Source organism: Pseudochaenichthys georgianus, chromosome 21, assembly GCF_902827115.2.
Source record: "Pseudochaenichthys georgianus chromosome 21, fPseGeo1.2, whole genome shotgun sequence".
Taxonomy (NCBI): domain Eukaryota; kingdom Metazoa; phylum Chordata; class Actinopteri; order Perciformes; family Channichthyidae; genus Pseudochaenichthys; species Pseudochaenichthys georgianus.
In genome coordinates, this window is record NC_047523.1 from 24,513,339 (window position 1) to 24,534,298 (window position 20,960).

Here is a 20,960-nt window from a genome sequence, read left to right on the forward strand (position 1 = left end):
ACACCAATGTACTTTGGACTTTGTTATGGTAATGTAATAAGTCTCAGTAGCTGGCAGTTCACCTCATTCTAACCTTACAAGCAGCTTAGCAAACCTCTGAGCAACCTGCTTATGGCAGTGCATGTGAGGAAATGAACTCCTTAATAGGTAAGGTGGTTTAGTTTGATCATGGAGATCACTTCAAGGTTGCAGAGCATACAGGAAAACAAACTAGATTTTTAGATAATCCTGCATTTATGGAATAAATTAATCCCTCCAGTTTATATCTACAAAATTGTTTGATGCCAAACCATATTTATATTCTTAAAAGATCAAAAAAGCAGAAAAAATAAACTAATTTAAAAAAAAATGTAACTAATCAGTTAGTTATTTCGTTTTTTTGTCCCCACTCTAATAAACTGGAGTTACACAAATTCACCCAAGTTACAAACTATCCTAATTTCTACCAGGAATAAACGCAGATTTAAGATGTAATCTTAAAGTAGGTTGTAAATGCAGATGCTGCCTCAAAAGCAAAATGTTTCTGTTTCCATTGAATAATCTGGATGTGTTTCGATTATAGTCCTAAAGCATTATCTATTCTAGCTGCAAGCATCTGAAATCAAATTCATCAAAGCTCCATTGTAAATTAACATTATTGCTGGAAATATTGTCTAAACTCAACGAGAGATCTCACTTAACCTACTGCAAAACATACTCCATACTATTCACCAATGTACAAACCACAAATAAACTGGACTTGTTTTTATCCTTTGAGATCCCCCGAAAATGTTTTACATTTCTTCTGAGGAATCTTACAATTTCAACAAACCCTGAATATAGTGAATATTTCATAATCTATCTGCACTGTGAATGGAAGGTGTAGCAGGATATTTGTGGACTCACCTCGCAGGGCCGGGAGCAGCGAGCGGTCTTTTCTGTCATCACATTTGTTACACTCGCTGAAATAGAGCAGCAAGAACACATCCACCAGCACCCACACTAGAGAGGTGGTCAGCACCACCTTACAGTAGAGAAACCGTCGCATAACCTCCCCGGGACGTCAGCCAGGACAGCCGAACAAGGGTCGCAGCGAGCACTCAGGAGCACTAGGACTGCTGACGGAGCGTTTGAACTCTGGAGACGGGGTGTGGAAACAGGGAGGAGACGGAGCAGGTCTGACCGAGAGGCGTCATCCTGCAGAAGAGAGCAAACATTCAATCAGAAGCTGTTCTCCTAAATCCAATGACGACAGGAATCATGATCATAATTTGAGTCTCCTGGCTGTGATTCTGGATGTACATCATGACGCTCTAAAATAATCAACGCAGGCAGAAACAGGAAGTCAGCAAAATCTATGAGCGACCACATTTAAAGTGGATCAATATTCGTCCCTTGAAAAAGTGATTAGTAATCACTTCCTCTCAGACTTCACATTAATGCAATTCATAGGTATACACTATCAGATGAGATTACAAAGCATTTTCCTATTTTATTTGTTTATATTTGTAGTTTAGTGGAATATGACATTACACAAAAACGTTAAATAGATAAGACATATCAAAATAGTATACAATGTTTTACAGAACAAAACAAAGGGAATGAGTAAGATTTACAGTAATACAGATGTGCAGTTTAATTTACAATTTTGGGGAATAACAAATACTATTTGTATACATGTGAGGCAGGAGGATGAAAGAAAAGAGACAGAAGGATATAAAGTGAAAAGAAAAGCGTATACAGAGTAGCAGGTAGGCCTAATCTAAACTGTGTAATTAAAGCATACTATACCAGGTACTAAATGGAGAGTTTAAAAAAATCTCATAATGGGGTGCACCGCTGGTTAAGGGATTAAGGGTTAAATTATGTTTGTCTGATCCCAGATTGGCCAGATGGGACAGCTCCACATTGAAAACAGTTGCTCTCACTTTGTCATCAGAAAATTCTGCATTTGCATATTCATCAAATCACTGTGTGGGCCAACTCAGTTTGTAGTGTCAGCGCAATCCCTGACATCTAGTTTCCTGCATACAAATTATCCCAGTGAGTTCCACTGCAGAGAGGTAAACTGTATTTTGTTTCTATTTTAGGAAAAAGCAAAACAGAAATAGGAATCAGCAGATAACCTGAGTTGAGGTATTAGAATCATATCAGAAGGTGAAGAGGTCGGATCAATGCATCATAGTTGTAACCAAGATATGTAAGAAGGGCATTTTACAGTTGAAAGTGTATGCAGTGGAATCCCCGTTTAAAAATATCTCACACACTATGTTTGACATGTACTGCAGTTTATGTCCATTATTGCTCCACAACACCAGTTCCTACATATGTGCTAAAATAGAATCATATTGGGTAATGTACTGGCCCAGAATATTTACCAGTAAAGCTCAAACACACACCTACTTGATAATAATATTGATTATAATAATGCCAACTTTATTTTGTAAAGGTTTGCACTCCAGAAGAGCAGCTATGAGTGGGGTCCACCCAAGGTTTCATTTCTCCTTTTTTTCCTTTCATAGATTTATTTCATAGTTACGGTTTGCCTTTATTTTAAAAAGGGGGTTAATGGGTGTCATTGCCTCTGGTCATTTTCACGAGGGGGGGTGGTCCATTGGAGTACACACCCAACTGCCCATATTAGACTGACCCCCAAGCCCTCCACATTTTCCATTTGAAAGGATGAGTGAATGTTCATTTCCCCCTTTGCCGACTTCATCAGTAGAGCTGCTCGGACCATCTGGGAAGCTTTCACACCAGAGGCAATTTGTGGAGTCTAGATATCTCATTGGTGTGGAATGTATGCATCACAATATTTCTGATGAAAAACAACACAATTTTCTGTCAAACAGGATTTGTACTTGAATGAAATGATAGGGTTTTGTTGACTGAAATCCAAAGCTTATGAAATGCATTCAGCCATAGAAATCAAACGGACAAGTAACCATTAGCCTTTTAGGCATTCATAACAGAACTTTAGGCTACAATATAGATCACACAGGGGTAGGCACCGAGCCCCTGCACAGGCTCAAAATGTAAGATATACTTCATTAAAATAGGTTTTTGCATACGAGTGTGCACTTATTTGCAAATGCATTAATGTATAGCAACTTTTGCAGCCTTTACATGTCCAACTAGTGAAAAAATGCCTGCAGCATATTTTGTGGGAATCTAATGGATTCCCTTATCTTTCTCATACAGAGTGGTAATGATTTTGCACACAGAACGCACACATTGACCTCTCCGCTCACTGTCTAAATGTCCATCACAGGGTCCGACACCGCTGCCCTGGGCTTACTCTTTTCTCATTCAAAAACAAGGCAGTGTGCGTACGGCTGCATTAAAGATGTCAGACAGAATTCACACCACATTTACTGACTCCTAACCCGAGTAGGTGGACGCAATCCACACTTCCAGTTAATGAGTGTATTCAATAAAGAAAACGTCTCAGTAAAACTCTGCTGAAATCCGAGTCTGTGTGTAGCATATCACCTCCTCTCACATGGTAGACAGATGATCATTGATGATTCGGTGTGATTCTGTCTGTTTGCATCTCTAACCATCTGCTTTAGTGTGTCAATGACACAGACATGTTTGGGTTTGGTACCACCAACTGCGCTGCCAGCAGCTTGCTGGAGTCTCGTCCGAAGAAGTCTGAGTCAATTAGTCCGACCATCTGCACAGAGGAATATTTCTTCTCTGCTTTACACCTCTAAAAAGAGGTCCCTCATGTCTTGACAAGCCACTTTTCCAGTATATTCAAGGCAAGTGTTATCCACTGGGCATTAATTGCTTTGTGAAGTGACAGTTAATTGTCCCGTTAGCAACTCCTTTTGTTGTGAAATGTCTGTCGCAGGCACATGAGCTAAATCACAGATTCCTCCTTCAATCAATAGGAGTGCTTGTACTGTATGCAAATGCCAGACTGTCATCTAATTGGTGTCCAAAGCAATACAACTGAACTTGACTCTGAAACCATGGCAGTAATACGTTTGAAGACAAAGCTGGAAGAAAATACATCAGCCATGACGCAAAATAGCTTTCGGCTGTGGATAATTAAGGGATGGACTTGCTCATGGGTACTTCAGAGGATGGTAGGGATTCAAACCTGCTATCACCAGCATTTTTAGTGTCCCAAGCAGAAAGTGTAGCGGAGTCAGATATCAACACTTTTTGATTGCAGTACAAACTGCACCAAGTGACATTAAGAACTGGAAACTGTCAAGACTTAAAATATGGCATTGACTGATCAGTCCACACACACACACACACACACACACACTAAAAGAAACCAAAATTAATACTGATATTTTCACATATTTTAGTACAGATAGCATGAAAATACTATACATAGTAATACTATAAATAGTATTGCTATGTTATTTGTACTAATATCAGGTATCATATTTTCATTGAGTACCATTATTGAAAAATGCAAATCTACACCCAGCACTACAAGGCACAGCCGGTGATTACAGAGCTGATCCCAATAAGCCCATTAAGGCCAATGACTGCTACCTCTATAACCTAAACAAGACAAAAAAAGATTACATTTACCACTGTGGTGGTTTAGTAGGTTTGACATAGGCTATGGGCTATACCCACACAGACTATGACCAATGATTCACGCTACTTTAGCCTATATAATGATTATTACAATCAATGTTGCATGTGACAGAAGTGAGATGGAAAAACGGCAATTTCAAATTACAAAGAACATATTCTCACTGATAGAGCATGGTAACCTTGATTTTATTTAATGATATAGCTTAAGCACCATCAATACATCTACTCTGTCATGGTGTGTAAAACCACGATATGTGTGCCCTATGGGAGGTGGTGGTGATAGAAAATGACGATCAGTGCTTACCTAAATTATGGATGGAGTGAACCAGTGACCTGTTCCAGGCTCGCTCTCAGGCAACGTGTTGAACGCATACAACATGACCCAATATACACCAACACTTACTGGCCAAATTCAACTGCGTAAATGGCTCTTGCACACTGACGTCTCGAAACGGCCACTAACCACAGTCCATCTCAGTAAAGAGTAGTCCACAATGCAGTGTGATGGTTTCCATAGGCTAAAGCCTCCCGTGGTACCTGTTTGGACTCCCTGATATGATCTGTCCCTAGTTGAGCCGCAGTAAACCGGCGAACACGACCAGTCTCCATTAATCTTCCCAACGTGTTTCAACGCTGATGCGGTCAATGCAACGTAACGTCTTAGTACGCACCTGTTCTCTGACTGAATAATGTAGCAGTAACAGCACAGGCGAGATGATATTCAGCACAATCTAACCTCAGCTCAGACCGACCTTCAGAAAGCCGCGTCTCTGCTCTCTGATTGGCTGAAAGCGACGTCGCTCATGAAATCCTCTCCAAGTGGACTGTCACGGGCATCTGGTTAATGTAGGCGCACCCAGCGACCACCGCATACAGCATCTATCACAAAATGTGTAGTTTTTCTGTATACAATTATATATTTGTTATAATGTTACGCTGATTATGTCCATTTAGATGTGCAGTGAGTTGATTGTAATTGTGGTTTGTGGATTGGTGGGAAACCTTCAGTACAGTTATGTTTAAGTTGTTGTTTTTTGGTTTGTAAAATACCTATTGATACTATCGATGACTCAAAACTCAGTTTCAATTGATTTATAGCTTTAAGGAAATATTTAGCTTTAGGTTTAACTTTTTGTATGATTAATAACAACCATGAATCTAGTAATTAAAATAATCCTAATGTTTCTCAATATGTGTATTGTCATTGATCTTAGATTAACTATTCTCACTAAAACACTAACCCAAAGGACTACAATACAAATAATGTATTGTGTTTTATCCTTTGGACAAATATTCTCCTATACAAATCATTTCATACATTTCTTTCAGTTCTTTCTAGTGTTTTTAGCTCAATAGGACTGTCTGCAGGGGCGGCGGGTGCTGTTGGCTAGGGAAGGCTAAGCCTTCCCAAATATTTGTGTCACTGCATCCTGGTAAAATAAAAATATAATGTGTAATGTTTGTGTCTTTTACATTAGCACTGCTATGCAGCCACCTGTGCCCTGTACTACGAAGCCAGTTAAAACTCTGGATATGTTTGAGTTATCTAAACTAACCCTAACAAACGAGATCTCGACGCTGGTTAATATCAACTCGGTCAATCAAGCCAGGGCTTCTCTCACCAGCTGAGAGCGCGTTCACGTGAAAGGGGTGGGGTTAGCAACATTTGACCAATCACAAACAGGGACAAGTGCACTGACAGCGCAGCGTCATACTTCATTAATGAAAAGTAAACTAATATTAGACAAATATGAACTTTAAAGTTCATATTTGTCTAATATTAGTCATCCATGACTTAAACATAATAATCCAGGATACAAGCCACCTGTAAGGTGAATACAGTCTTTTTACTGGTTAAAAAATAAATAAACTACCGAGTGTTTGAAAGCGTAACAGTTTTATGATATCACTGCCCCATCTAAGACACGAGTGGATCTGACTTTAATTACATTTGAGTTGAGTGTTTCGTCAACCTAATGTGTTGCTTAAAATAATACTTCTGCATACAGTATGTGACACTGTGAGTGTTGCACGGCCAGATACGGCTCAGCTGACTCAGATAAGGAGATAATATAGGCTATGATATTATATGATCGATGATCTGATTGAATGTGATATGAATGATAAGTGCGACACGTCGGCGTCTTCTCTGCATACAGCAGTTTAAACTGTATTTCCTTTATCCTGTAATATGACTTGATAGATTTAAACTCCGCACACTGAGCTCTGATTTTTCAGCAGGCGGGGCTTTCACTGAGTTGATCTATTTTCTATAGACGTCGGAGGCGGGCAGCGTCAGGTAAAAAAAAGTGATTTAAGAGGCTTCTCAATACTCAAATTTCCCCTCCTCGACTCCTCGACTCCTCGGTCCTCCGGTAGTGACCCGGAAATGAATTTCAGCGCGCCATTTTGAAGGACGTCTCATTTCTCTAAATGCACACCGAGGACCGAGGATCGAGCGTCGAGGAGGCTCTCTGGAGGAGCTATAACCGAGGATACACTGATGGTTCCTCCACGGCTCCTCCGCGGATGCATTTCCGGGAACGGTGGAGGCGTGACGCACGGCCGGACTTATCTCAGCCAATGACAGCTCTGCATGCATCCCCTGGATATTATTTTAGAAACTGCTCTCATCGCAACGCGATGTTTACAATGAGAACAGCTGTGAGGCCCTGCAGAAAGCAGAGCAGTGTGTAAAATAAATATTACTCAGTATAACAGACCTACTCTCTTTATTTGCTTTAGTTTAGTAGATATATACAAACAAAGAGTCGATATTTTTCTAAAACCATTTAGTGCTTCACATAATAAAATACACAACGGCTGTAGCCTGATTATGCTTTAGGAGCTGTAGGTGTGTGTGGTACAGTGTGTGTGTGTGTGTGTGTGTGTGTGTGTGTGTGTGTGTGTGTGTGTGTGTGTGTGTGTGTGTGTGTGTGTGTGTGTGTGTGTGTGTGTGTGTGTGTGTGTGTGTGTGTGTGTGTGTGTGTGTGTGTGTGTGTGTGTGTGTGTGTGTGTGTGGTACAGTGTGTAGGTGTGTCCTGTACAGTGTGTAGGTGTGTGTGTGGTACAGTGTGTGCGCAGATGCGGCGGACAGACAGGTCTTAGTTGGTTTGGTGTCCTCTGCTTACTTTTAATACTTGCAAATACAACTTTTGGCCCGTAATTTCAATTCCCCATTTCAGCGACCAGAGAGAGGGGGGGGGTATATCCAGTCTCTGATTGTGTTACGTTATTATGAGAGTGCTCTCATACTTTAAATTGCATATATTTATATAAATATATTTGTGTGTGTGTGTCCGCATCTGTAGCCTGTTATTGTCTCATTATACCGCACTCTCAATTAATTCAAGGTAAATATGTGGGGGAACAATGTTCAGCTGATCTAACAGAGATTATAAAATATGACAAAACACTCGACAGCTGATGCAGCTGTTGCCACGTAATAATGAACGGACGTCGCTTTAATATGACCGCTCAGAGGAGAGGAGTTCTCATTTCTTTAAACGTCTGCTGCTTCCCCTCCTCTCTCCTCGGTTCCCCTCCTCGGTCCTCCGCTCGCATCTCCTGTGGGCGGGACTAAGTCTCGAGGAGGGGAGTCGAGGAGGGGAGTCGAGGAGGGGAAATTTGAGTATTGAGAAGCCTCTTTAGCCTTCCCAAACCTGATCCTCACGCGCCGCCTGTGACTTTCTGCTAAACAATAAGTGAAATAAAATAAACGTAAATACAAAAACAGTATTCTGTAAAGTTATTTGCATTCAGGTTAAATCAACACCACAGTGCACGTTTCGCAAATTAAACCGTTTTTTACACTTCAGCTTTTTATGGCAGGCCTTGAGGAAATCGTGTTGAGCATTGCTGCCATCTGCTGTTTATGATGAGAGTTGAATCAGTAGTCTTCCCCAGTCTATGATAACTCTGATGTCCTTTCAAAAGTAGCCTACTGTCAAAAACTGTAGATTCACCTTTTAAATAAAGCTCTAATTTATAATTGTAAACAACTATACTACTAAAGCTGAGATGTACAATGTGGTAAATTCACTGTACTAACATTCTAACATTCATAATTGCATGTATGTATGTAGATTAACATGTTCACACGAGACTCAAACAGCGACGTCAGGGACGCAGGAAGGGGGAGGGGGGGTGCTGAGGGGGCTGCAGCAGGAGAGTTGTAACTGCAACGCCAAAAAGTTCACTGAACAAATCAATACATAGGTTTTATTTTGAGTTTTTGAGTTAGCATTTTAGTGTAAGCAGTCTATAAAAAGCATCACTATATAAGAGAAAATGATAATGCGGTGTGCTTCTTCTGTTGCGCTGCTATAGGAAAGAAGCTCATCAGTGCAGACAAGATCAGGGATGGGAGTTTGGCAGAAAGGCGAAAGGCAGGGGAAACTGGCGAAAGGCAGGGGAAACATTTAGGGAGCATGAGAAGTCCCATCAACACACAGGCCGTCAACAAACCGGCAGCATTAAAACGAACACAGATGAATGCACTGTCTCACAAGCTGTTGCTAAAGACCAAATGACTCTATTTAATATGACGTTATTATACAGGGCCGCCCCTCCCTACACGCAGATCACGCAGACCCCTCACGGATGGGGCCTCATTTTGCGGAGGGAGCCTCCTCTGAAGCGCAAACGCTACACCTACAGTGTGGCTCCATTAGCACCACACCCCCTCACCGCACGTCACTGGACTCAAAGCATCCACTAGATGTCAGTGGATGTCTTGGTTTCTCTTTGTTCTAGAGAGAGGGATGAACACCTTGTGTCATTGCTTTGTGCAGCTGGCTAGAACATTAGTTGAACAATATAAACCTTTCATGCATGAATTATGAAAACTTCAGTCAGGATTTTTTTACCAAGTGTTATTATTGCTCTTGGGGCAGGAAAAACAAGATTTGAACTTTAGTTTTTTTTTTTTAAATCTAGATTTTTCAAATAGATTTTTATATGTCCACTCAGGTGGACAGTATGCGTTCAGGGTTTGAACTGAAGAGATGTACATTTTGAAAAAATGATAAATAAAGATGTGCAAACTTAAAATTACATTATAATAACATAAGTATATTGATTTACGGCCCAAAAAGATATTGCAGATGAAGTATTTTCAAGAATAACCAGGGCCAGGGGCCAATTTGAGGCCCCACGCACAGTTATTTGATGAGTGCTAGTGGAGCCTCGCAGCGGCGAAACCGTGCCACGCCACCCTAATTGCGCCACATAAGCATAGGTGCGCCTCAGATGAGGCCCCCCTGCGCAAGGTGTGGCCCCCTCCACAAGGTGAGGCCCCAAACAGTCTGCATGATATGCCTGTAGGGAGGGACGGCCCTGGGAACAACAGCACCAGTACCCGTATGAATTGGAGTTGAAATGTAGCCATGTGATGCATGACGTCCACTGTAGTGGACAGGTTGTTAATCATGATTTCCTGCAAACATAAAATCAATACTTTGATAATTTATGAATGATTCCTTAGTTGTTACTTGATGTCACCACATTTTTGTATACAGGGGACGCTTTCCATAAAAGGATTGGCAGGATATAGATGGGTGACTTGGTCCATGTGGCTTTCTGTCGTCCATCTTGGTTTAGAGACATGTATCATGCACTTACACTGACTTGGCACTGAGTAGCAGTATGGGATGATGCAATAGGGTCCTATGTAGAGGCTGATGGTGCAACTATGCAAAAGAAAAATGCATATACAAGAAAACACCTTGAATAGCTGTCCACTGTAGTGACCTCTATGCATGAAACGGTTAAATCATATATTTTTGTTTTGCTTAAATACTGTCTGATGTGCTTACAACACATATCTAAAGAATGTCTTCAACCTCTGCTTGTTGGTCAGCTTTTGTTTTTGCGGCAGTAGTGAAGTTTTAGTTGCTTCCGTTAACTTTCAAGGTAAGGTAAGGTGCTTCCTATCTGTCTTACTGGGATACAATAAACTACATATTGTTATTAGTAAAACCTGTGTTTATAAGTTGAACAAATGAACACTTGAAACAAAGTAAGCCCTTGATGGGAGGCATTCACGTTTTTTTGTCAAAATCCTGAAAGTGTACCAAAAAGTGTGATTGTGTTTTTTTTTCAATTGTGCTACACAATGATTCAATAGCTAGAACAAGTAACAATAAACCAATACAAAAGCTAAAAGCCAATCGATACTAAATAATTCATTATAAAGTCTAAAGATATTTGCAGATGTTAGATCTTAGAACACAAACAGGACATAATGTACCTCATACAGTAATGCTTCGTTGGACACTCCTGAGAGACGTGCGCAGTCTGGTCGTATGGTGGCGCTCGTGCTGTGTCGTGACACTGTCGTCATTCCACTTAAGCGTTTTAACGCAGGCAGCTACTGTCTGGCTACTTACCCGCGGGTTGGGAGGAGTCATTCCGTCCTGAAACTGGCTACAGACCACATGAAATCTCCAGTAATGTGATGCCAAAGCAGCTTGTTAAACTCCCGAAGAGCACTGTCTGACCTGACGGAACTTCTTCAGTACTGCGCCTCATCAACATCATATTTACTTTCCACCTGATGACACATTTCTCAGGGATTGTAACAAGGCAAGTTGTTTACTCTTTGGCTCTCGCATCTCTCAAACTCAAAGTTTTACCTTTTTCTAAAAAGTGGAAATGAATAACACCGGGTTCAACCAAACGGAGGGAGGACTGCTCAACAAGACCGAAGAGTTATTCTGCTGCAACTTTTCCTCCGTGGTGACTGATAACGGCTTTGTGCCCGCTGCTCCGGATGAGAGGAGTCTCTTCGTCATGAGGGTGGTCCAGATAGCAGTGATGTGCGTTTTGTCCCTCACGGTGGTCTTTGGCATATTTTTCTTGGGTTGCAACCTTCTCATAAAGTCAGAGGGAATGATCAACTTTTTAGTAACGGACAGGAGACCGTCTAAAGAAACGGAGGCAGTTATTGTTGGAGCCTACTGACTGACGAGGACCTTTGTAAAAAGATGTTAATCAGATCTGAAGTCCAGTGAAGCCAGATGGAAGATAAAGCGATCAACAAACAAGACCCTGTTTTTATATTGGTATTTAAAAAACCTCAGAGGTGTCTTACCATGCTGGTGACTGCGGCTTAAAGGTGTTCCGTTAAGTTATTCCTTGAGGCTTTTTAATGCCAACAAAGACTCAATCATCTCCAAGAGGTATAGTGCTTTTTAAGCCTCTTTGTTTATTAAGTATTCAGTCAAGCACTGTTCAGTTGGAGCTACGTATGTCAAGCAGCATCCTCATAAAGTGGCAAAGTCTTCACATTTGCTGCTTCATCAAGCAATTATTGTTTTAAACATTGACTGTATGTTGTATGTGTTTTTGCATACAATATGCAATATATTATTCGATGTATTTATCTTGATTTCCTGGTGTTGACTGTATGAGTTTGGGCGGTGGAGAAAAACATTCTGTATTCTGTTAATTGGAATAAATTCGTACTGTAATTAAAGTTGTCCTCTTAATTCAAGTATTTTTTCCCCTCCATGAATCACAACGCCCTCTTCAAGAGTGATTTAAATGTTAGAACCCAAAAGATGTAATTAAGATTAAGTTGTATGTTCTTGATATTGATAAAACATCATAATTTAGATGCAATTGAACACAACAGGAAATGTGATATATTATGATCCTTTATTCATATAAACTGACATCAAGACATGTGTTATCCTGCGTATTGGATGAGTTAAATGGAAAAATTGCTTCACACTTACAGATTTGACTGTCATTTTTCTCCATTAATAGTCCAAATGTAAACATTAATTCAATTCTCTTAACCGAAAATATTTTTTTTAATCAACCCAATAAACGTTCTACCAAAAATAAAACCCTTCTGATTATCTGAGGGGGTGGTTGAGAAACGTATCCTACATTCTCGGTCTGGGTCAGATTGTGATTATTGCAGCGTTTTACATCCTTCCTCCTTCCTGTCCAAGCATCTGTTGTGCTGTGGCTCTGCTCCTGGCTCACCTGAACGCAGCTCCCCAGGGTGAAACCAGCAGCTTCAGAAATTACTTGTGGTGTAAACCCTGGAAGAATAAAGCCACAGAGCAATATGCTGCTGTCTGATTGCCTGTGCTCCTCATGCAGATTAAACAATTTGAATCTTGATTTCCACAAAAATGTCCTTCACCTCAGTTTCTCCCTCTTTCTATTTTCCCTGCTATGTCCCCGACTGTCATGGACTTTTTCAGTCTGATGATGGATGGATGTGACTTGTCAAGTAACACACACTTAATGTTGGATTTAAAGGAAATCAATTCAATTTGACTTTAAGAAATCAATACAATCATCACACATTTTAATAAAATGTAATGTGAACTTGAAAAAGGATGTAATGTGTGTGAGAAGGCAGCTGATAAAACTGAAGATGGTAAAATATGTAAATGAATTCCCGAAAAGCAAATAAGTGGTTCATAATCTGCTTGACATGCGCGTCATTCCTCAGTGGCTGATTAGTGGTTAATTATTTGCTTGTCCACTGTTTTTTAAGGGTGTAAAAAACATCGTACTGAGAGTGAACACATTTCAAACCACTGTGCAATGTAAAATGTAAGAGTTCACAGCATTACACTGGATTGCACTTTTGTTTGCAAGGAAAAACATCAGGTACATCTTTCAAAACAGTAACATTTTTCACACCAACATCAATGGCTTAAAAATGACCACATTACAGATGTTTTCAATGTGTCTACCCCATGGACGTTGAGCCAGGACATTATATTCTGTACATTTCTTAAACTATTTTCAAGCCCTTTTTGTCTTGCCTTTTTCGAAACCCCCCAAAAAGGCTACAGCACAATGGCAACCTTAAAAATGTAAATTACAAGTGATATGTATATAAGTATAAAATCACATTTAGTACAATTACTCTCATATATCAAGCTCTTACGTCAACGTTCACTAGGTTTGTATGGTTAACCCATTTCTGTGCAATAGACTTTATGCATCATTTTCACCATATGGTATTTGGAACAGTTCTAATAACTGAACCAATGTAGCCAATTATCTAAAACAAATATGTTATAATAGAGACAGTAATTAAGACTTTAGTAAAAATACAAACTGAAACTGAAAAAAATCCATTTAGCTTTCTAAATCACACAATAAAAACTGATTCCTATAAAAGGTCATTAACCTAAATAAATGTTGCAGAAAACTAAGAAAAGCTTTAACACAATGCCAAAGGGAGAGTTACTTTCTATATGTCACACCCTGTGTTTCTCTCGGCTTTGTGTGATTGCCATCATGAGGGAGCGCCAGGAATAGCTCCAAGGAAAATGTTGAGGCAGTTTAATATCCAGCAGAGAACAATCTTCTGTCGGCAGCTGAACAATTGTTGGTTTATCCTGCGGTGTCTCCTACACATTTTTCAGACAGATTTCTGATGGATTTTGGAGAGGTGGATGTAAAGTTGGAGATTAAAGTTTTTTAACTAATTTTTAGGAGTTTACAGTGGATAGTCAGTTTCTTGATGGACAGTTGGCACTATCAACTCAAATATTGCACACACCTGTCCCACACCAATGCTCACAGAGAGATTTGGGTTGATATTAACAGCAAATAGTCATCTTTACCCCTGGCACTCTTTCTGTCAACAAACTGATAGTCTTCTGCAGTGCTTAAAATCATCACCTCAGATATTTCAGAATGTGCCGTGTAGTTTATTCTGCAAAAACCAAAAGCCAGGGTATTAAAGAAACATGGTTTAATTAAATAGTATGGTCCCACATTTCTCTCAAAAGAGAGAAAGTGCTGTGGGTCGAACAAGACCAACAAATTCACATTTTGCTCTTGTACTTGCAGTCAGAAGATTCTTAATTTAAAACCAACAAATACATTTATTACATAGTGCCCAATAAGGTTAGACTCTTCTTTCTAGGAGTCTTTGGTGATTAAACCCCATTGTGACTATATGTAAAAAGGCTTGGCCACAACGGACTTGTAACAAAAAATAAAGAATTATTCATGGTGCAAATGCATAGGAAAATAAATGCATCTTAGGCTGCGGCCCCACGAGGACGAATTCGGTCGTTTGCGTTACTGTTTAGTGTCATATAGACCGTTCGGCCACACGAGGACGACCGAATATGGCACTAAACGACTGAGGAAACGACAACGGGTCCCAAGGTGGATAGAAATGCATACGCCACTCTCTGGGGGGTCAAACAGCTCCGTGTGTGCGCCCTATACTGACATTTTCAGATCACTGATAGTGATTGCGCAATAGCCCCGCCTCTCCCCACCTCTTCTGCTCACCTCCGTTTACCCCGCGCCAGTGCTGAAGTGTTTCGCCACCAACAACAACAACAATGGCGGATCGCAGAGTTGCTATCGTGCTCCGGACGCTATTGACCATGCTACAGTTGTTTGTGCAACATCTACAGCAATAATGATGAGGCAATAGCCCCGCCTCTCCCCACCTCTGCTGCTCACCCCCACGTCAAAGTAAACTGCATCCTGAATTCAGATTATTTATCTTTCTCTCGCGAGTGAAGTCTAATCTGACAGGACGGAGACACGCAGCTCTGCCCACCTACAGCTCCTCCCGCTGCAGCAAAACACACACTTCAAGTCAGATCATCACCCTTAGCTATTTTAATTACCTCTCAAACTCCCTAAACTAGTTATAAATATGTTTATTTTTTACTGTCGGCCGGGTCACTCATTACTGGATCAGCTGCTGCATGAGACAGACACTGACGCTGTCCGAAGAGAAGGAGGAAAAAGAGAGGCTCCGTGTATTTTATCATTATATTATATAGAGTCGTTATTCATTTGTTTTAAAGCTCAATAAATAACAAAGAAGACCTTTGACCGGCACTTTTATAATTTTGTCCGGAAGATTTCAACTTTAATACACGCTGACTGGCGAAAAACTCTGCCCGGTTCCCTCGGCCCCCACCGCGGAGAATAAACAGAAGGGCAACCATGACAACCATGCTTCTTCGCTGCTTTTGTGGAGGAAGTTACAGCGCCACGTAGAGGCTCCTGCATATGTACTGCAGCTTCTCCAGCGGTTGGAGCTAAACGGAGCGGTCTCGTGTGGGCAGACACTATCCGGATAATTATTGCATGTGGACGGAAGCCGTTTGCGATTGCGTTTGCGTTAATCCTATGCGTTTAGCCGTTTTCGTCCTCGTGGGGCCGCAGCCTTAAGTTATGCTTGCATGAGGTCCTACATGAGTGGTTGGCAGAGGAAATAGCCATGCTAGCAAACACTCAAAAAGGTTGGTCTACAAGCACTGAATCCATGGCCGGGGACACACATGCTGGGAATGAAAGTATTGTAGCCTGGAAGCTGTGCAGGAAGTAGGAACATCAATGAAGATGACCAGTTTATTTCCAAGACGGTACAAGATCGCCTTAGGATTAATTGGAAATATGAGAAACGGTTTGCTGGAGAATGATTTGGCATGAGTTCTGCAATATGATTCTGATCCCCAATCAATGGCCAATATGTTAGTTCTTGCCTTCACACCCGATACCAGAGCAGGTCCAGCATGATAGATTCTGAAAGCTATGGACACATATGACAGCATTTCCCTGGGGGTGGTCCTATGTTTCACTCGTGACATTTTAGGATGAGGCTCATAATGTATTTTCCTTGGAGTTTTAAATGAAAGAAGATGTTTCAGCTAAGGGTTCAATACTGCTAACGAGAGACTGGAAAAGAGGTTGTGTGAATGTTTGTCAATTGCATCATACTGACATGACTACTGTAAGAAGAGAGGAAACATTTTTTTTAAAGTTTTACAAAAACAATATGATGGGGATATCATGGCAAATTGTGATTAATTTAATGAGTCAAAGATGGACAGCCTCAGCTGATGGAGTAGAAACTGTAGCAGGAGGCATAGATCTGGGGATACATTAGATCGCAAAGAGATCTTCCTGACTGAACTTCTGCTACGCTTCATATCACCACTATTGCATGCAACAAACAGCATCACCGTAGTTTAGAGCAGGTCTACTGTATGTAAGCCGTGTTCAACTGTGACAGCATCTGCAGGGTGTTGATTGTAGGCTAAAAGAGGCTTCGGGACCTGGCTTGCTCTCATGTGATTGGCTGTCGAGTCGGGGTCCAGTCGATGATCTGGATAGTGACAAAGCTCCAAATAGCAGCAAGGCAGCCACAATCATCTCCCTTGTTTACTCTTATTCTCCCACATTTCCTCATCCATCCTTCCTCTGCTCGCTTCTTACATTACTTCTCCTACGACGTCATTGGAGAAACACATCTCTTATATATTGTTCCATTACATTGTGGTTGTTTTACGTTTTCCTACACTTTTCATGACAACGCACACCATATTGATTTTCTACTGTGGTTCTTTCAAAGCCAATTTTGGCTTGAATTACTTTGTTTACCCCAGTGGGAACTACATTTGTGAAGGGGACTCAATATATATATTTTTTTTATTGAACGCAGGCTGCTGAAATGCTGACATTTCCATCAGCAGCAATGCCTTTTTGGTCTGAACAAAGCTCTTGCCGACATCATGTGAAGTCGGCATTCTATGACAGCTGCAGTAATTGTGGAAGTCAAGTTGTGATAAATCCATGAAGACTGGTTTTAAAGAACACTCCATTAGATGACATGTTTGAATCCAGTGATCAGTCATGGCTGGGTTGTACTGCTAATTGTTATTCAAACATCACAGGGATTTAACATCTGAGCAAACCTTCCAAGACTTTCCTGTAATCCATTGTGTGTGTGTGTGTGTGTGTGTGTGTGTGTGTGTGTGTGTGTGTGTGTGTGTGTGTGTGTGTGTGTGTGTGTGTGTGTGTGTGTGTGTGTGTGTGTGTGTGTGTGTGTGTGTGTGTGTGTGTGTGTGTGTGTGTGTGTGTGTGTGTGTGTGTGTGTGTGTGTGTGTGTGTGTGTGTGTGTGTGTGTGTGTGTGTGTGTGTGTGTGTGTGGACATTTTGTGGGAACCAAAATCTGTTCATAGGAGACAGAAAGCTTGTCCCCACAAGTCATTACATTTGATTGAAAGACTATGTTTTTTGTTCAAATTAGTTCAATTAGAGTCACACCTAATCCGCTGTACGCTACCTGTCAAGCATTAAATGATAGGGAGACAAAGTCAGAGGCTTACCAGTGAATGCATTCAAGTGTCTAACAACCTGAAGATCTAGGAGCCAGTTGCATCAGCTCTTTAGGTGCAAACTTGCCTTGTAAGGCAAGGCAAGGCAAGGCAAGGCAAGGCAAGGCAAGGCAAGGCAAGTTTATTTATATAGCAACTTTCAACACAAGGCAATTCAAAGTGCTTTACAAAAACGAAAGACATTAAGAAAATGGCATTTAAAATCAGTCATTAAAAAGAAAAGATAATAAAATAAACATTAAAAGAAAAAATACATGGATAAAAGTTACAGTGCAGTTTAAGATGTGAATAGTTCAATTAAAAGCAGCGGCAAAAAGAAAAGTCTTTAGTCTGGATTTAAAAGTAGTCAGAGTTGCAGCGGACCTGCAGGTTTCTGGGAGTTTGTTCCAGATATTTGGAGCATAATAACTGAACGCTGCTTTACCATGTTTAGTTCTGACTCTGGGGACAGAAAGCTGACCAGTCCCTGAAGACCTGAGAAATCTGGATGGTTCATAAATTAGCAGTAGGTCAGAAATTTATTTTGGGCCTAAACCATTCAGTGCTTTATAAACCAGCAGCAGTATTTTGAAATCTATTCTTTGACACACAGGAAGCCAGTGTAAAGACTTCAGAACAGGAGTGATGTGATCCACTTTCTTAGTGTTAGTGAGGACTCGAGCAGCGGCGTTCTGAATCAGCTGCAGCTTTCTAATAGATTTTTTAGTGAGACCTGTGAAGACACCATTGCAGTAGTCCAGTCTACTGAAGATAAAAGCATGGACAAGTTTTTCCAAATCCTGCTGTGACATTAGTCTTTTAATCCTAGATATATTCTTTAGGTGATAGTAGGCTGATTTAGTAACTGTTTTAATGTGACTGTTGAAACTCAGGTCAGAGTCCATGACTACACCTAGATTTCTGGCTTTATCTGTTGTTTTGAACATTGCAGACTGAAGCTCAGCGCTAACTTTTATACGTTCTGCCTTGGCTCCAATAACCATTACCTCAGTTTTATCTTTGTTTAATTGGAGAAAGTTCTGACACATCTAGTCATTGATTTGTTCAATACACTTACTCAGTGTTTGAATTGGAGCATAGTCTCCTGGTGAAATTGTTACGTAAATTTGTGTGTCATAGCTATGGTAACTTATTTTGTTGTTTTTCATTATCTGAGCCAGTGGTAGCATGTAGATGTTAAAGAGAAGAGACCCCAAGATGGAGCCGTGAAGTACCCCACATGTCATATTTGTCAACTCAGATGTGTATTTACCTATAGAAACAAAGTTGTTTCTGTCCTTTAAGTAGGATTCAAACCAATTTAGAACTGTTTTCGAAAGTCCCACCCAGTTTTCTAGTCGGTCGAGTAATATGATGTGGTCAACGCAGCACTGAGATCTAATAATACTAACACTGAAGTTCTGCCACTATCTGTGTTTAAGTGGATGTCATTGAAGACCTTTACAAGAGCAGTCTCAGTGCTGTGGTTTGGACGAAAGCCTGACTGGAACACATCGAAACAACTATTTAAATGCAAGAAATTACTCAACTATTGAAAAACAACTTTTTCAATGATTTGATCTAGAAATGGGAGGTTTGATATGGGCCTGTAATTGTTCATTACTGAAGCATCTAGATTATTATTTTTTAAGAGCGGTTTAATGACTGCAGTTTTCAGGGCCTGTGGAAAAATACCTGAGTGAAGAGATTTGTTTACTATATGAAGTAGATCTGAGGCCATGCAATGAAAAACATCTTTGAAAAATCCTGTTGGAATAATATCAAGGCAGCAGGAGGAGGATTTCAGAAGTTGTATAATGTCCTCTAGGTTTTTATCATTAATCTGATGGAATTGTGTCATGGTGTTTGAATTGATGTTAAGTGGACACGGAGACAACACATCTGCTGTTCCTGATGCAGAGGCACTGACTGCTTGTCTGATTTTCTGAATTTTGTCAGTGAAAAAGGAGGCAAAATCATTGCACGCCCTGGTGGATAGAAATTCAGAGGCAACTGACACTGGGGGGTTAGTTAGTCTGTCGATGGTAGCGAACAAGGCACGTGCATTGTTTTTGTTTTTGGTAATGATGTCAGAGAAGAAAGACTGTCGTGCGTTTTTCAATTCCGAATTATAAAGGCCAAGTCTCTCTTTATAGATTTCAAAGTGAACCTGGAGATTTGTTTTTCGCCACCTACGTTCAGCTTTTCGACACTATCTTTTTCTGCTCTCACAGTCATGGCCTTTCTCCATGGAGATATTTTCTTCCCAGTCACTTCCTTTACCTTAGTTGGAGCAATGGCATCTATACAATTTTAAATTTTTGAATTGAAATGATCTACTAGCTCATTTACTGAGATGTTAGCAGGGGCAAGTGTGGAAGAAAAATTCTGAGTAAACATTTCCCTAGTATTTTCAGTTAAATATCGCTTTGTGGTTACCTCTTTTTGAACATTTTTGTGAACAGAAATAGAGCTCTCAAAGAAAACACAGGAATGGTCAGAGAGTGCAACATCAGTCACCACAACCTTAGAGATATTCAGACCCTTTGAGATAATTAAGTCCAGAGTGTGCCCCTTATTGTGCGTGGGCTCCGTCACATGCTGAGTCAGTCCATAGCTATCAAGAACACAAAACAGTTCTTTAGCCCCTCTGTCCTGGGGGTTGTCAACATGGATGTTAAAATCACCAACAATGACTAGACGGTCAGAGTCAATACACACTATAGACAGCAGTTCAGTAAAATCATCAAAAAAGCTTGCACAGTATTTGGGTGGTCTATAGATATTTAGGAACAGAGCTCGAGAGCAGCATTTCAGCTGAAGGGCCACATATTCAAAATAATCAAAGTTCCCATAAGATGTCTTCCTGCATTGAAGGGAATCATTGAACAGAATAGCAACTCCACCCCCTTTCTTATGCATTCTTTCCTGACTCGTAAAACTAAAGTTGGGAGGGGTTGATTCGATAAGAACAGCTGCACTGTTATTTTGTTCAATCCAAGTTTCCGTTAAAAACATAAAATCAAGATTGTGCTCAGTGATAAAATCATTGATTAAAAATGTTTTTCCTGCCAAAGACCTGACATTTAATAAAGCTAGTTTAAGTTTGTTAGATACACTATCAGTAAGATTTTTTGTGACAAGCTGTGGCTGACATGGAATCACTGCTAAATTTGATAAACTCACACAAACGTTTGAGCACTTCCTGTTTCTAAAGCTGATTCACCGCTCTTAATCTATTACCTATCAACACAGATATCGGCAAAGCTACAGGCAGGCAGGGCCCCGGGATGTCCTGGAAAG

At 40.5% G+C, this 20,960-nt stretch overlaps 2 protein-coding genes across 5 annotated transcripts in view; one reads left to right on the forward strand and one right to left on the reverse strand.

The window, feature by feature from the left end:
• The window catches only part of galnt13 (polypeptide N-acetylgalactosaminyltransferase 13), a 77,993-nt gene extending 72,707 nt beyond the window's left edge, over positions 1-5,286 (reverse strand). For 2 of the 4 annotated variants that reach the window (XM_034110499.2, XM_034110495.2), the window contains exons 1-2: positions 4,850-5,277; positions 886-1,176 (exon numbers count right to left, since the gene is read on the reverse strand). In XM_034110499.2, the coding sequence (XP_033966390.1) occupies positions 886-1,027 (142 nt within the window). In that variant the 5' untranslated portion in view covers positions 1,028-1,176; positions 4,850-5,277. Of the gene's footprint in view, positions 1-885; positions 1,177-4,849 lie in introns of all 4 variants that reach the window. The other 2 variants (XM_034110498.1, XM_034110496.2) reach the window with 2 other exon arrangements.
• Positions 5,287-10,928: 5,642 nt separating this feature from the next.
• On the forward strand, positions 10,929-12,002 carry rprma (reprimo, TP53 dependent G2 arrest mediator candidate a). The gene has a single exon (XM_034110535.1). The coding sequence runs from the start codon at positions 11,200-11,202 to the stop codon at positions 11,506-11,508; it is 309 nt and encodes a 102-aa protein (XP_033966426.1). The 5' UTR covers positions 10,929-11,199; the 3' UTR covers positions 11,509-12,002.
• The last annotated feature ends 8,958 nt before the right edge of the window (positions 12,003-20,960 follow it).